The sequence below is a fragment of the Sciurus carolinensis genome, chromosome 16 (assembly GCF_902686445.1).
Source record: "Sciurus carolinensis chromosome 16, mSciCar1.2, whole genome shotgun sequence".
NCBI classification, from domain to species: Eukaryota; Metazoa; Chordata; class Mammalia; order Rodentia; family Sciuridae; genus Sciurus; species Sciurus carolinensis.
Window position 1 is genome coordinate 51,112,833 of NC_062228.1, and position 15,494 is coordinate 51,128,326.

The 15,494-nt window shown below is 53.4% G+C and overlaps 1 protein-coding gene across 2 annotated transcripts; it reads left to right on the plus strand.

Annotated features, from left to right (window-relative positions):
- Window positions 1-712: 712 nt before the first annotated feature.
- On the plus strand, window positions 713-11,867 carry Ccdc97 (coiled-coil domain containing 97). 2 transcript variants are annotated; one of them, XM_047529097.1, is made up of 5 exons: window positions 713-1,577; window positions 4,811-5,266; window positions 7,158-7,436; window positions 7,835-7,964; window positions 9,957-11,867. In XM_047529097.1, the coding sequence occupies exons 1-5, from the start codon at window positions 1,544-1,546 to the stop codon at window positions 9,970-9,972; spliced, it is 915 nt and encodes a 304-aa protein (XP_047385053.1). In that variant the 5' UTR covers window positions 713-1,543; the 3' UTR covers window positions 9,973-11,867. The 2 variants fall into 2 exon arrangements, with proteins under 2 accessions (XP_047385053.1, XP_047385052.1); XM_047529096.1 differs by having other exon boundaries at window positions 718-1,577; window positions 9,952-11,867.
- Window positions 11,868-15,494: the final 3,627 nt, after the last annotated feature.

Genomic DNA, 15,494 nt, shown 5'->3' on the forward strand with positions numbered 1-15,494 from the left:
TGCTGGGCAATAGTGCCCTCTGCTGGCCTCCCTAGTGATATGCCTTTGTTTTCCTACCTATGGGGTGTGGTAAAAAGGGACCTTAAGGTCTGTCTTCCACATTTCCCAGGTCTTGAGTGTGCAAACTAGGAAGTTCTTCCTCTGTCCCCAGCCAGTTTCTGGATTGTGCCAGCTTCCTCACAGATCTCTGAAGTCCCTTACCCTGATCCCCTTCTCCAATCCTTGCAGGTTAAAGGAGCTCAAGTCACTTAATACAGCTTATCAGGCCCCACGTGGCCTGGCACTTGGTGACCTTAATGGCTTTAGCTTTTTCTACTTCCCTTTTGAACTTGTGATTGATTCTGGGGAATCAAATTCTTTTGGAACCTATATAAAATGCCATTATCCTCTGCCTTAGAAGAAATAATGTGTATTAAGGATTCTATTTAAAGATGACACTACCTGGGCACAGTTGGGCAAGTCTGTAATCCCAGCAACTCAGGAGGCTGAGGTAGGAAATCACAAAGTTCAAGGCCAGCTTCAGCAGCGCAGCAAGACCATGACTCAAAAAGGACGAGATGTAGCTCAATGGTAAAGTACCTCTGGGTTTAAATCTCCAGTACCAAAAACTTTAAAAGTTTTAATAAAATTAAAAGGGCTGAGGGTGTAGCTCAGTGGTAGGATGCCACTTAAGTGCAATCCCAGTACTGGAGAAAAAAAAAAAAAAAAAAAGTTTAAAAGTTCTCAAACTTTCTAATGATGTCCCGGCTGGATATATAGCTCAGTTGGTAGAGTGCTTGCCTTGCAAGTACGAAGCCCTGGGTTCGATCCCCCTATTCCCTGACCATATCGAAGTAGTTGCAGCAACAATCATCCAGGCCTGGTTTCCTCAGTTCCCCAGGTCCAGAAAAGCTCTAGCCACTCCGATAGTCGCTAGTAGCATGTCTGTCTGCTGGTAACAGACCCCCTAAATATTAATAGTCTCTTCCCAACCCATAGGATAAATTAGACCCACAGTTTTTTCTCCATATCCGATTTCCTCCAGGTCCTGGGGGTAAAAAGGGGGCATTTTTATCCCTCACCTCACCACCCATCTCATGCTAGCCAGGGAGTGGCTCTGATGACAAAAGTCAAAACTTAGAAATATTCTATGAGGTGGTGAAGAAACAGGGATCTAAAAAAAGCACAAACTTACTGTATCAGCTCCAGGTTCTGGAGGGTGGTCGCCCAACCATTCACCCCAAATAGTAAACATGCCAGGAGTTAAGAGTTACAACAGTGAACAAATGAACCTTGGTTCGGGTCCCCTCCTGATTTTCCAATTTCAGAGAGCAGAAGCTGAACGTCCTCCCAACCCTACGTCCCTTTCCTTCCTGGCTACAGAGGGCGGGACCGAGAGAGACGCATGCGCATAGGAAGATCCGCCTTCGAACCGGAACTTCGATACCTGGACGCATAGGAACACCCGGCCATTGTACAGTGCACTGCCGGAAGTACCTCTAGAGTGCGCGGGGTTGAGATTGGTGTGCGGATCCTGCGGCGGCGGTTAAGTCAGAGAGACTGGATGGAGGCAGTGGCGGCAAAGGAACCCGATGAGGGTAAGGTGGTTGCCACGCGGAGACGGCGGGAGGATGCAATTGCGGTGTCACCAGGAAACGATTCCGTGGGAACGCGGAGGAGGATTCTTTATAGGGGAACACCGGCCCCAACTTTACCTGTCTCGTCCATCATTTTGCAGATCATCCCCTCTCTTCTCTCTCCATTCTTCTCCGAAATTAACCTCTTCCCAGTGTATTCCCCTTGCGTGCCCCAAGCTAACCCGTTTTCTTACCAGGTTTTCAGGTTACCAAAAACCTCTCCCCTGCCCTGGGCCAATTCTCCGACGGTCTCAGGCCATCCCTCTCAAGTTACCTCCCCTATGCCAGACAACTTTCTCTTGGCCTACGTTAACCCTCCGCCTCTCTCAAGCAAACTACTTATTCCAGTCTAACTGCCCCATTTCATTCTAATTCCCCTCCACCAAAAGCCACAATCCAGTCTGCCTCCTCAAAGTTCTTACTCCATTTCTCTGCTCACTCCTGTCTCTCCCTTGCATCTTCAATGCCTTTTACTTCTTCTGGTACGTTCCCGTTAGTGTCTAAAATGCTTTTGTCTTGGTCATCTTAAAAATTCATCCATTTCTTCGGAGAATCTGATGTGGAGTGAGGTGTAGTTGGGAAACTGGTTGAAACATCGCTGGTTAAGGACTGGTGATTGTTCAAGTGGAATGATGGCTATATGAATGAAGGGGTAGGAGTGTCAGTGTACTCTAATTTGTGTTTGAAATTTTCCATAACAAAGTTTTAGTTTTTTTTAGTTTTTTACTTGTTGGCGCTGGGGGTTGAACCAAAGGCTTTGAGCATGCTAAGCACACACTCTTTATCACTGAGCTACATCCCCAATCTAGGGAAAAAAAAAAAAAAAAATGTTTTTTCTAACCCAAAAAGAATCTGGGGCTGGGGTTATAGCTCTGTGGTAGAGCACTTGCCTAGCATGTGTGAGGCACTGGGTTGGATCCTCAACACCACATAAAATAACACAAATAGTAGTAACTAAAAATATTGAGAAAAGAAAAGAAAATCTGTCCTTTGGCCCCATGCTGCCTTCCAGACACATCTGTCTTCTCCAGATTCATGTACACTTTTCTCCATTTCCTTACTTCCTACCCACTGTAGTCTGGCTTTTATTCTCCCAAACTGCTCCGATTACAGTTCCAAGTTGCAGTTAAACAGTCACTGCATCCAGTTTCTTCCTTACTCAGTTATTTGAAGGCTCCTCCATCCTTTTAAGTTTTCCCACACCAATCTCCAACTTACTTCCTTTCAGGTTGCTGCTTCTGAGCCTTTACATTAATTTATTATGGCTCCTAAAACAAATTGCCATAAACTGTGTGGCTTCAACAACAGAAATTGATTTTCTCACTGTTCCAAAAGCCACAAATCTAAAAGCAGTATCACTGGACTGAAACCGAGGTGTCACAGGACCTCACAGGCTCTGGGCTGTTTCTTGCCTCTTCCCGCCAGTGTTGGCCTCTAGGATTCCTGGCATGCGGCCACATCACTCCAGTCTCTTGCTTCTTCCTTACACTGCTTTCCGCTGTGTGAGATCTTCCTCATCCTCTCTTATAGGACTCTTGTGATTGTATTTAGGACATACCTGAACAATTTCTACATCTCAAGAACCTTAATTTAATTATGTCTGTGAGGACTCCCCCCAACCCCTGCTTTTTTTCTCCATATAAAGGCACTGTTCAGGTTTCAGAGAGTAAGATACAGCTCTTTGGGGAAGCCAGTTTTTAGCTTTCACAGGTGTACTCTTATCCCATCTACTTAGTCATTTTTCCTGGCCTCTTCCCTGTCATCACTCACCTGCTTTCTTCTACCCCCACTTCTTATCTTGGCTGTGATGACACCCACAACTCTGTCTCCAGCCCAGCACTTCTCCTCTGAGGAGTCTGGAGGCCTGGGTCCTAGCAGTCTTAGATGCTTCCCCTTAAACATCCCCTGGGCCCATCATAACTTCCATATGCCAGACCTCTTTCTTGTCCATGTCCCTGTCTCAGGGACAGTTTGGCCCTCCCTAAGCCAGTGTCCTGGACCTTATCCTGGGTGCCAACCTCGCCTTCTAGCCCTTCAGCCCCATGACTTGTCCTCTCAGCCTAATGAGCATCTTCCTAACCCTCCCCTACTTTCCTTCCCTGTCCTTATACCCGCTGCTCTAGCTGTCTTCTCCTACCTCAGTGGAAATCCAAGAAACCTATAACCATCTTCCCGTGTCCTCCCCTTCCCAGCCAAGCTACTTAAAATAGTTGTCTCCACTTTCTCCCTTGACTTGTACCTGCTTCTTGCAGTCTCACAGCAGTTCCTACCACACTTGGAAAATAGCTCTTACCAGGGTTTGCCCAGTGTCCAGCTTTCTTCATTTTTGCACATATTATCTTTTTTTTTTTTTTTTTTTTTAAATACTGGGGATTGAACCCAGGGGTGCTCTGCCACTGAACTATATCCCCAGCCCTTGTTATTTTATTTTTCATTTTAAGGATCTTGCTAAGTTGCCCAGGCTGACCTTGAACTTGGAATCCTCCAGCCTCAAACTCCCAAGTAGCTGGGATTTCAGGTGTGCACCACCACACCCGCCTGGGTATTATCTTTGATCTTGATTGTCTCCTACATCAGACTGATGCTTCCTGAGGGCAGGGGCTAGATTAGATTCCTCCTGTGGATCCTCTGCAGGGCCTCACAGATTTAGAGTTACTAAACATGAATGTGTGAATGCATAAAAAATGAATGAATGGGTGAGTGAACAAGTTAATGGATGTACTCATAATTTTATTAACAAGTGACAAAGAATTGAGTAAATCCATAGGTCAGCCCTCAGGGGCTTTGTACTGGCAAGTCCCTAGGTCTGGAACTTTCTTACCCCAGAAGTCTCATGGCCGAGTCCCTCACTGCCTCAGGTCTCTACTCTGATGTCACTGTTTTGTAGTCTTCTGTGACCCTTCATTAAAATTGCCTCCATCCTCCATTACCACCAATTCCTTCTTTATTTTTGTGAATAGCCAGGGAAACACCTAATGCTACATTTTTTTCAGTAATTATGTTGTTAGTTGTCTGTGTTCCCACTAAAATGTCAACCTCTTGCTCACTGTGGTCTCTCTGGGGCCTAGATTATAGTAGGTTCTTTGTAAATGGGAACTGAGTTTGTAAGCACTGAGCACCTTCCTATCCAATCCCTCCCCCTCCCCTTTCCACATTCCCATCCCTGAACTAACAAAGCTCCTGTCTCCTTGCAGGCTGCACGGAGCCCAAACCTGGGCACTGGGGAGAGTTGGACTGGACACTGGTCCCATCCAGACCAGAAGGCAAGGCAGAAGCAGCAGAGAGCTCACCAGGGGCCCTGGACAGTGACATTCCTGGAGCTGAGAATGCAGCAGTCAGTGCCATGCTGCATGCTGTGGCTGCCAGCCGCCTCCCTGTGTGCAGCCAGCAGCAGGGTGAACCTGACTTGACAGAACGTGAGAAGGTGGCCATCCTGGGCCAGCTGTACCACGAGAAGCCACTGGTGTTCCTGGAGCGCTTCCGCACAGGCCTCCGAGAGGAGCACCTTGCCTGCTTTGGCCACCTGCGTGGTGACCACCGTGCTGACTTCTACTGTGCTGAGGTGGCTCGGCAGGGCACTGCTAGGCCACGCACACTGCGTACCCGCCTGCGTAACCGGCGCTATGCTGCACTGCGTGAGCTCATCCAAGGTGTGGGGGCTGATGGGTGAGGGGCAGAGATGGAAGTGGAGACCAAGGGGGAGGGACAGAGAAATAAGGACATGAAGACAAAGATCCTGGGAGGTAAGAGAGGGGACACAGGCAGAGTCTGAGAAATATGAAGTAAGGTAGAGAGGACAGGAGCCCTGGGGAAGAGAATGGGGGACACAGTGAAAAGGGCCAGAATTTAGTAAATGACATGGCACATAGCATGTGATAATTGGTTGTCCCTAAGGAACACAAGATTCCACCTCACCCCATGCCTGAAGGCACCAGTGAAAACCAAGGGGAATATTTATGGCTTTGGGGACAAAAGGGCCTTCAAGAAAAAAACATGAGAACCATGAAGGAAAACATAGTTGCCTTTTTTTGGGGGGGGGTGGTACTGGAGAGTGAACATAGGGACATTTAACCACTGAGCCACATCCCCAGCCCTTTTTTAATTTTTATTTTTTGAGACAGGGTCTCGCTGAGTTGCTGAGACTGGCTTTGAACTTGTGATCCTCCTGCCTCAGCCTCCCTAGCCGCTGGGATTATAGGCATGCACCATGGCTCTCATGTGCTCACATTGTGCCTTTTTGACCAGGACATAATTAAAAGTATCTCGTGACCAAAAATACCAGAACCAGTTAAAAGGCAAGGGCAAGTGAAGTAGCAAGTAAGTTAAGTTCTAGTTAGGGGGAAGATGCAAGCTGTAGAGAGATTGATACAGAAAGAGTAATACAGGGACAGACAGGTGGACAAGGATGAAGAAAGCAGGAAGGTGAGTGATGAAGGAAGTGGGGTTAGATGATAGAGACTGAGAGGCAGGAGGAGGAAAGGGAGGGAGACCAAGAGACTGAGAGGGAAAGAGGGAGACAGACTGAGCCAGGGAGCAGGGAGACAGAGAGAATCTGGTGGAAGATGCTCGAAATAGATTGGGGTAAGGAGGTTGCAGGACCGGGAACGCTGAGCAAGACAGGGCAGTCACAGACCACAGTGCTGCAGGGGTCAGGATCCTGGGTGGATTCTGGGCCCTGGTCTCTGGAGCCACATCTAAGACCTGTAGGTGGGAGGAGTTGGGGTCAGGTTTATCTGAGGGACAGAGACACTCCTACAGGAAGACACAGCCAGGAGATGTAAAGGACCCAAGTGGGGAAACCAGGCCTACCTGAGAAGGAGGCTGCACAAAGGAGCACTCTGAGAAGAGGTTAGATCTGGGGCCTGCTGCCACACATCCACACACGGAACAGCCCTGCCTCTGCCAGGCACTCCCTTGGGCAGATAAGACACCTCCCCTGACCCAATTGTGTGTGCACACTTATCCAGATCCATATGGATGGATGCACATACGTGCCTAGTAGTGCAGGCCTGTCCAGGCTTGTACACAGACAGCTAAACAGGCTCAACAAACAGGCATACAATGCACAAGCAGCCAATCTCTATTGTCCCACGTGCCAGATCCCAGATACAGGTACCTATAGGCAGTATGCTAAGACACATGGGAGGATGTTTGTGCACATGTGAACATACACGTGCTTCCATGGGCAGTAGCTTTTGAATCCTGCTTTGGCACAATCATGCACAGGCTCCAGACCCAGCACCTCAAAAGCCCAGATGTTCCTAGGCCTGTCCTCACATGCACACATCTGCAGACACATGAATACACAGGTAGACACAGGCCTGGTCATGTGCATACTCAGTGCAAGCTTGAGTACTCATGCCCACACAGCCTCACATGTCTGCATATTTCCCTCTGTGTCTGCATATGCATGTGAGCATGCCGCATGCACACACACACACACACACAGACTTGTGTGTACACATCTTCCTACAAGCATGACCACACATATGCATGGGCACATCTGCTCAGACACACCCACTCTGGCTCTCCTCTTTGCAGGGGGTGAGTACTTCAGCGATGAGCAGATGCGCTTCCGGGCGCCCTTGCTCTATGAGCAGTACATTGGGCAGTACCTCACTCAGGAGGAACTCAGCGCCCGCACCCCAGTGCCCCAGCACCCCAGACCTGGCTCCCCTGGCACACCTGCCTGCCCACTCTCCGACCTACTGCTCCAGTCCTACCAGGAGCGGGAGTTGCAGCAGCGGCTGCTCCAACAGCAAGAGGAAGAGGAGGCCTGCTTGGAGGAGGAAGAAGAGGAGGAGGACAGCGATGAAGAAGGTGAGGGCCAGCAGCAAGGAGACCCCCATGTCTGGATACCTGCCCTGATCCAGGCCTGTCTGTCCAGCCTGACCCTTCATCCTGCAAGCCCCTTCCCATCTCTCTAGCATCCCTGCCCTGCACTCCTTGAAGGATTCCTCACTGCAGGCCTTTGATCATGCCCATCCCTCTACCCAGAAGGTCTCCTTCTCCACCCTTCAGGTCTGTCCTGACCCTGGTTTATAACTTCCAGAGCACTGCATTGTCATGTGTTTGGTGTGCATCTCTGGGGGCAGGGACCCAGGATATCTCGGTCACCTCTGTGTTCTCTGCCACTAGACCCAGCTGGGCAGGGCATGGAAGCAACAGCTCTGTGTAAACCTGTTCAGGCTACCCTCCCATGGTGTCTCCCTCCACAGACCAGAGATCAGGCAAGGACTCGGAGACCTGGGTGCCCGACTCGGAGGAGAGGTTGATCCTGCGGGAAGAGTTCACCAGCCGGATGCACCAGCGCTTCCTAGATGGCAAGGATGGGGACTTTGACTACAGGTGCTCCAGGGCCCTGCCTTTCCTTCCCCCAGCCAAGCACCCCATGGCCCTGGGCCACATACAGGTCCCATGCAGATCTGCAGAGGGCCTCTCTTTGTTTTGCAAGACGGCCCTGGAATGGTTTCAGGATATGGACCCAGAGGTCAGACAGCCCTGGACTTTCAGATCAACCATAGGAGGAGACTGAGTGACCTTGAACTAGCCTTGTCTTTTTTAGAGCCTCAGTTCCCTCATCTGTAAGGAAGGGAATGAGCTGACCTGACGTAGCTCACTACTGATAAAACATTAAAACATTTCCATTTTGGCAAGTGACAGTGACCTGGCAGGATGCCATTATCCCAAGCCTCCCAAGTGTGTCCAGGAAACCCAGCCTCCTCCCCAGGACCCCAGACTTCCTCACACTGCAGGAAATAACCCCTGGCAGAGTTACTGCCCTGGCTGGAGGGGTCTGTGGTGTTGTCCCTTCAGTACTTATTGTCAATATCTACAGTACAGCCCTGGGGGCCCCCGGGAGGACACATAGGCCACCTACTTTGGAAAAGGATTTTGCCATCAGGATAAGGATATGGGAAACTGGTATATCAGAGTCAGTGATAAATAGTTTTGTCATCTGAGCTGGAGTTGCCCCATGGTTCCAGACGCACAGTCTGGCAGCAGAGAGCCCTCGTTTCACATCCAGCCTTAGTGACACATGAACTCTGGCTGCACACAGGCCTCGATGGGCTCACTGGTAAAGTGGGAACCATGATCACCACTGCCTCAAGGCTCAGCACCTGACCAGCACCTGGTGCCTGGAGCATGACTGACCCATTGTTAGATCCCCTTGCTCTGAAGTCAGTGTGGCAGAGCCTCTAGAGCCTCGGTTCCCACGCAGTAAGTGGTGAGCAAGTGGTGAGCAGGGTAGGGAGTGGAGGTTGATCAGTGAGCTGGCACCACTGCTGCTCCCAACCAGGTCCCCTAAGGAAGTAGGGAGTGGTGGGGACCCATCCCTGTCCTCTCAGCAGTCTAGGCAGGTCCCTCAGTGGTCATTCACTCAGTATGTGCTGAGGGTCTGCTGCTTGCAGGCTCTGGGTTCACGTAAGGAACAAATCTAGCGAACGACATCCCTGCTGGAAAGGATCTCCTCCAGTGAAGGAGAGACCGGCCTGGCTTCTCACAAGCGCTGGGCGATGTGATAACATACAGTCCATGTTCTGAGACAGGCATTGGACAGTTTTGCCTCCAGGGCACTGACATCTTGATTGTCCTCACCAGGGGCTTAGAGACACTGGGATGAGGCTATGAAGCAAAACACCAGGATAAGGAGCGGAGGGAAGGAGAGCCTGGAGGCTAGGGAGGGGTCTGAGGAGCTGATCTCTGAGTCCAGGGCCTGAGGAGGTGAGTGTAAGAGACAGAAACACCTGGGGAAGAAGAGGGGGTTGGGCAGCAGGTGCCAGGGCCCTGAGGTAGCAGAGGAGCAGTAGGGTTGCTGTGACTCGGAGGAGGGATAGGGCTCAGGTGAATGGGGGTTTGGTGACCCAGTGAGTGTGATGAGGGTTGGATCAGAGCCCGTGAGGATGACTTACTGGCTTAGGAGAGGGCTTTTCCACCTGGGTGCCTCCACCACCTTCAGGCCAGGCAGTTCTTTGTTATGGGGGAACTGTCTATCCCCGGGGGAACTGTCTATCCTGTGTGGAGGGGTGTTTAGCTTCATCCTGTCCTCTACCCCCTACACAGCAGAAGCCAGCCCCTGGTGAGGAGAGTGAACACGTCAGGTGTTCTGGGCAGAACCATCCAGTGCCTTCCTCAGGACTGCGGGCCTGTGTGGCCACATCTTCCAGCTTTTAAGAGAAACCAGAGTTTTTATGTAGACTCTCTAATTTGGAAAATGTTTTCTTCCCCCTCTGAGTATTGGTTCTAACTGGCAGCTGCCAGCATATGGCCTCTGACTTTGGGGGGTCCCATGTCCTGATCTCTCAGGGCCCCTGACATCCTTCTTCCCCTGCAGCACAGTGGACGACAACCCTGACTTTGACAACTTGGACATTGTGGCGCGGGATGAGGAAGAGAGGTACTTTGATGAGGAAGAACCTGAGGATGCACCCAGCCCAGAACTGGATGGGGATTGATGGCTACCACCCCTCCAGCCAGCTGTCCGCCCTTCCCAGCCCAACAAGGCAACTGATCACAGGCTGGTTCAGTGACTCTTTCTCCAGAGGGACATTAGTGCAGCACCCCTGCCCCATGGGATTTGGTGTCATCTCTACAACACCCCCACCTCTTTCTGGAGTTCCCAGCCCTTCTCCCTCTTTTCCCCACTCTCCTCCTGTGCCCTGCCAGTCTTTTTCTTTCTTACTGTCTCTCTTCTGATTTTCTTTCTGTGTCTCTCACCCTCTATCACTGCCCCTTTTCTCCTCTTCCCAGGTCTGGCCACTGTTGTCTGCCTCCCCCATTCTCCCACTCTGTACCCTGGGCTCTGTCCCCACAGCATGGGATAAATGTTCCTCCTGGACTGAGGCCAGCCAGTGGGGCCTATGGTGGCTGGAGCTGGTGAGAGTGATTCCAGTGTCCAGCACCCTGGGGGAGGGGCTGCACCTGGGCCCAGCCCAGCTGTGCTAGGCTCCCTGGCTCCACCCTGCTCTCCTCCACCTCTCTGCTGTGTCTGCAGGGCTGCTTGGCTCAGCACCTCTTGCTCCTGTTCTGTTCCCATCTTTCTTTGCCTCTCCTGGGCCCATTGTTCTTTCTGCCTGTACATTTCCATTTCTCTCCCAGCCTCGGTGCTGCCCCTGCCCCTCTCTACCTCAGTCTTTATCTCTCTGGGTTTCAGTCCCCCACCCCCACCCCAGCCCTGTACCCATGCACAGAACTGGCTGCAGGGGCTGGGGGCAAGGGGAACCCAGAGGGCTACACAGAAGCAGAACTGGGGATCCTGGGGCCTGCCAGCTTGAGTGTGGGAGGGGGACTCTCCCCACCCCCTCCCACCCAGCCACAAGTTTCCCTTCCTTCACTTCCTCCGCCTCCCTCTCCCTCTCCTGTTTACACTCCCCAAATACGCACAGGCTGTTATCATGGGTCCTGAGTCATCCCACACACGCAGCCTGCCCCAGCAGCCTCCCTGCCCCCAGCCAGCCACAGGGCCCGCCCCATAGAGCCCCCTGCCGCCCTGGGCTAATGGGAGCCAGATGGCCGCCTGTGACTCAGCCATGGCTGTGGGAACCCAGGCGTCCCACCTTCCCATGCCCCATCACCCAGCCCTTGTTCCCCCCGCAGACAGAAGGAACTGGTCACTTGGGGTGGGAGCTCAGGCCAAGGGTCAGTGGGGCTAGGCCCAGGAACCCCTCACTTGTGAGAAGGAATTGTGACATCTTGCCCTGACCAGCCTTGAAGGACCCTCAGAAGCACCTCCTGGGGCCATGGTTCCTGACCCTGGGCCTCTGGGTCAAGTAGGATCAGCACCAGACATGGAAAGTGAGAGCTGAATGGAGGCAGCGGATGTGCAGATGGAGAGAGTTAAATAATGAGAGCTGCTGGGCACTCGGGTCCTGTGCCAGGCCGCACCAGGTGCCTGATGCTGTGCCGAAGCCTCTGAGTAGCTGCTGGCTCTTCTGCAGCTGGTCAAGGAGCCCTGGAACAGACTCCTCCTCAAGGCACTCCGGCCTCCGAGGCAGAACCAAGATGAAACTACTCTGCCTGCTGCCTGGCAGATATAGGGCCACCCGAGTAAGACAAGTGGGAGGAGGACAGGACACAGTGACACCAGGGAGCCTCCACAGAAAGGAGACATCACACGAAAGTCAGCACTGGGGTGACTGGTCAGTACAGCAGTCCTGTGCGGGGTGTCTGGCAGTGTCACTAATTCTGTCTCCCAGAGGACATACAGCAGTAAGGCCCAAAATAATCCAGTCAGCTGGACTCAGGACTCCTGCTAGGCCACACCACTGGGAAAGAGGGGCTCCAGAAATGAGAATGTCTCCTAGGTACATATGTTTGGGGCCCCTCTGTAGGGACTTTCCTGGCCTAGGTATCAGCCTTTAGTCTGTTGGATCATTAAATTCGTTGATGATATGCTTTGCCATACATAAGTTGGTTATGTAACTTTGTAAGAGAGATGAGAGACGCAGCAACTGAGTCAGAATCAGGGTTAGTCAGATGGTAGAGACTGGAGCGTCTGTAGCTGAGACAGAGGTGGAGCCGGTCACAGGGATAGGGATTAGATGAGCAGACAGGAAGAGAGGTGGAGACAGAGGATCGGGCAGGGACACAAGAGACACACCCCCTGGGAGCAACCCCCACAGTGGGCACCTCTCCCTCCACTCCCAGTCGTGGGGATGGGGTGGGTGGAGAGGCTGAGTCAGGGAGGGAGGGCCCTGCTGGGGAAGAGCCCCTCTGTGGGCATCCGGCCCCCACCCCGTGTCTCCCGTCTGTCCTGGCTCTGACCGGGTTCTGCTGGCCGCCACCCCTGCCCCCCACATCCACACCTCTGTGTGTCCTGCCAGAGCCAAAGTGACTCCCTGCTCCTCCCTCAGCTCCTGCCTGTTGAGGTCTCTGCCTGCTCCAGGCCATGTCCTCTTCTGCTGCTCCTTTCCTTCAGATCTTCGGCTCCCTCCCTCCCCTGTCTTGTTCCGTCTCTGCACCTCTCTGGCTGTCAGCCTTTTCCTGTGGCTTTCCATCTCCCTCCCTGGCTTCTGTCTCCTTTCCCTTTCTCACTGTTCTTCCCCGCTTTGTCATTTCCTCCTGGGTCGCTGAAGTTTCGGGCGACTGTCTCAGTAACCCCATTTCCCCATCCCTCTCTCCCTCCTCCCCTGGCTTCACTCTCATTTTTTCCTGTCCCTCCCTGAGCCCCCATTTCCATCTGTCTCCCAGATCCTGGGAAGCCCAACTGGATGTCCAGGTCAGCACTGGGGGTCCAGAATTAGGGGTCACCACCTTGCCCCCATGCTGGAGGGCACAGTAAGGCTTTGGGCCTGTCTGGCCAGAAGGAAATGTCTGTTCTGTGGCCTGGTCACCCCCACCCCCAGGACCTGCTGGGCTGCTGCCGCCCCCGGGCTGGGGCCCAGTAAACACAGCCGCCGGCAGCCTGGGGATATTTATACCAAGGCCGGGCGTGGGGCCAGTGCCCACCACAGCCCCTGCCCTGCCCTGCCCGCTGCCACAGCCAGCCCTGAGCCAGCGTGGCACCAAGCAGGCAAGGGGACGCCGCAGACGCAGCCTCCACTTACTCATCACAAAGGCCAACGGGTGGACACTGGTCACACAGTTGCCCGTGACTTCACAGGACATGAGGTACCCTTCCCTGAAAACACTAGCACTCAATGCAGACCCACATGCACCCCTGCTGAGACCTCCCAATGGAGGTCACACACTGGAGCCACCAGCCCACAGGTGGGGACACCAATGCAGACTCCACCTGCTTGCAGCTGCCCACACAGGCTGAGAATACCAGTCCCCAAGATGGACACACACACAAGCCACACAGTCCGGAAGTACAGCCTCCCACACAGACTGCAGGAGCCACGACAGACGTGCTGGAGACGCACCACAGAGACACACCATCTGTGAAACACCAAAGTGCTCAAAATATCAGCAAGGTGCACAATGATCACACACTGATGTAACCCAGGGCTGGGGTGGAGCTCAGTGGTGGAGCACTTGCCTAATATGCTCGAGGCCCTGGGTTTCACCCCTAGCACCCCAAAAATAAATGAATGCACCCAGAAACAAAAGTACAGAGACACAAACACTGGCAATGATCACATACATACACCAAAAACAGCTCCGTGTAAGAAGCAAAATACACAACACCTCCTGGAAAACATCTTTGTCACAGACCCTAAGCATGCAGAAAACACCTAATTTCCGGTCGAATTTACACTAAGAACATAGAAATTTACACCCAGAGAACTGTGAAGACGTGGGGACGGGGGACAATGTGACCCACTGTACACACAGACTCACCAAACAGTGCCAGGACACAGAACCCATGGAAAGTACCCCAGCGGGTCCAGCAGAAACATGAACCGGCAGACACACTCAACAGAAATGTAGCACAGCCACAAACACGGAGCTGAACACGTGCTGGGGTGCACACCCCCACTGCCACCACCACCCATACGAAGGCCAACAGGCACCGGGCCGCCGGCTTAGAGACATCATCACACTTGCTGGAGACTGCTACCCCTCGAGGCTGCACACGCACAGGTCCTGAGCACCTGTAAGTTCATACTGGAAGCAACAACGCGCCAGCACTGCGACGACGTCCAGAGCTCCCAAGGGAAGGGAGCTCCCTCCCGCTCCCCTACCCGCCTCCTCTCCCATACTGACCCTGGCCCCAGAAGCGGGCAGGAAGGCCTCAGCTGGCCTCCCCAGGCCGCTTCCTGCCCGTCGGGGCTGGACGGGAAGCCGGGGCTCCAGCCGGAACCCAGGCTCCCCCCACGACTTCCCCCGACGGCCGGGCTGTCCCGGGGCGGGGCGGGCGGGGAGGCAGCAGGGCCCCCGAACACGGGCCCTGCCCCTGCGGTCGTTGCGGGCGGCTCAGACGTGTCCCGACTGGGCCGGGCCACCCAGCGGGCCACGGTGCCAGGGTGGCAGGGCCGGGGCCGTGCACGCGGCGGACGAAGGTGCTGAGCCCACACTTTGCCTTCCCCCGCGCCAGCTCGGCGGCAGCCCCGGGCAGGTGGGCGGGGTGTGTCACCGGCGGGCGGGGCCTGTGGGCGGGGCCGGGCCTGTGAGGGCCTCGGGGACCCCGGGGGTGTGTCTGGGTGTGTGGGAGCTGCTCTGTCTGGGACCCTGGGTGTGACAGAGTCGTGGCCGTCGGTGGGCCACGTGGAACTCCCCAGGAGAGAGTGTGTGGGGTGAGATGTCAAGACAGTGGGTAGGACTGCTGGCAGTCTGTGACTGTGACATATGTCAAACCTCTGTGTGTGGTGGGGTGACCATGACCCCAGGAAGGATGTTTGTGTAACTGCTGGGGGGGGGTTCATTTCCTGAGGGGCTCTGATGCTGTGATGTGTGTCTGTAACACTGTCTGAATCTATGTCTGGAATGTGGTGGTGGTGACCATGACCCTATGGAATATATTGGTGTGACTGTTTTGCTATTGAAGTCTCTCTTGTGTCATGTCCCAGTGAAGCTCCAAGATTGGGCTGTGTTTATGTAATGGGGTGACCCTGTATCTGTATGTGTGGGCTGTGACTGCTGCCAGGTGCTACAGTCCCATGCATCCTCTCTCTGAATCCACTGCAGCTCTGACAGGTGAATGCATTCACGAGGTTGTGGGACACTGCCCATATTTCAGGCTCTGTGGAAGGGCATATGTGTATGTATCCATGTGCCGCATCCTTATGGGGCTACAGTGACTACAGTCCATGTCACTGTGTCCTTGCTTTGTGTTTCTGCCACTCAGGGTCAGCCTCAGCAGTGTCTCCACACATAAAGCTGACAATGGCAACATGTCCTTGCACAGTGAGCTCCTCCTGTCCCCCCATCCCAACTTGGCCCTCTGCAGCTCTCAGACCTGGGGCAGGAGGGCACAGGATGCGATCAGCCGCAGTG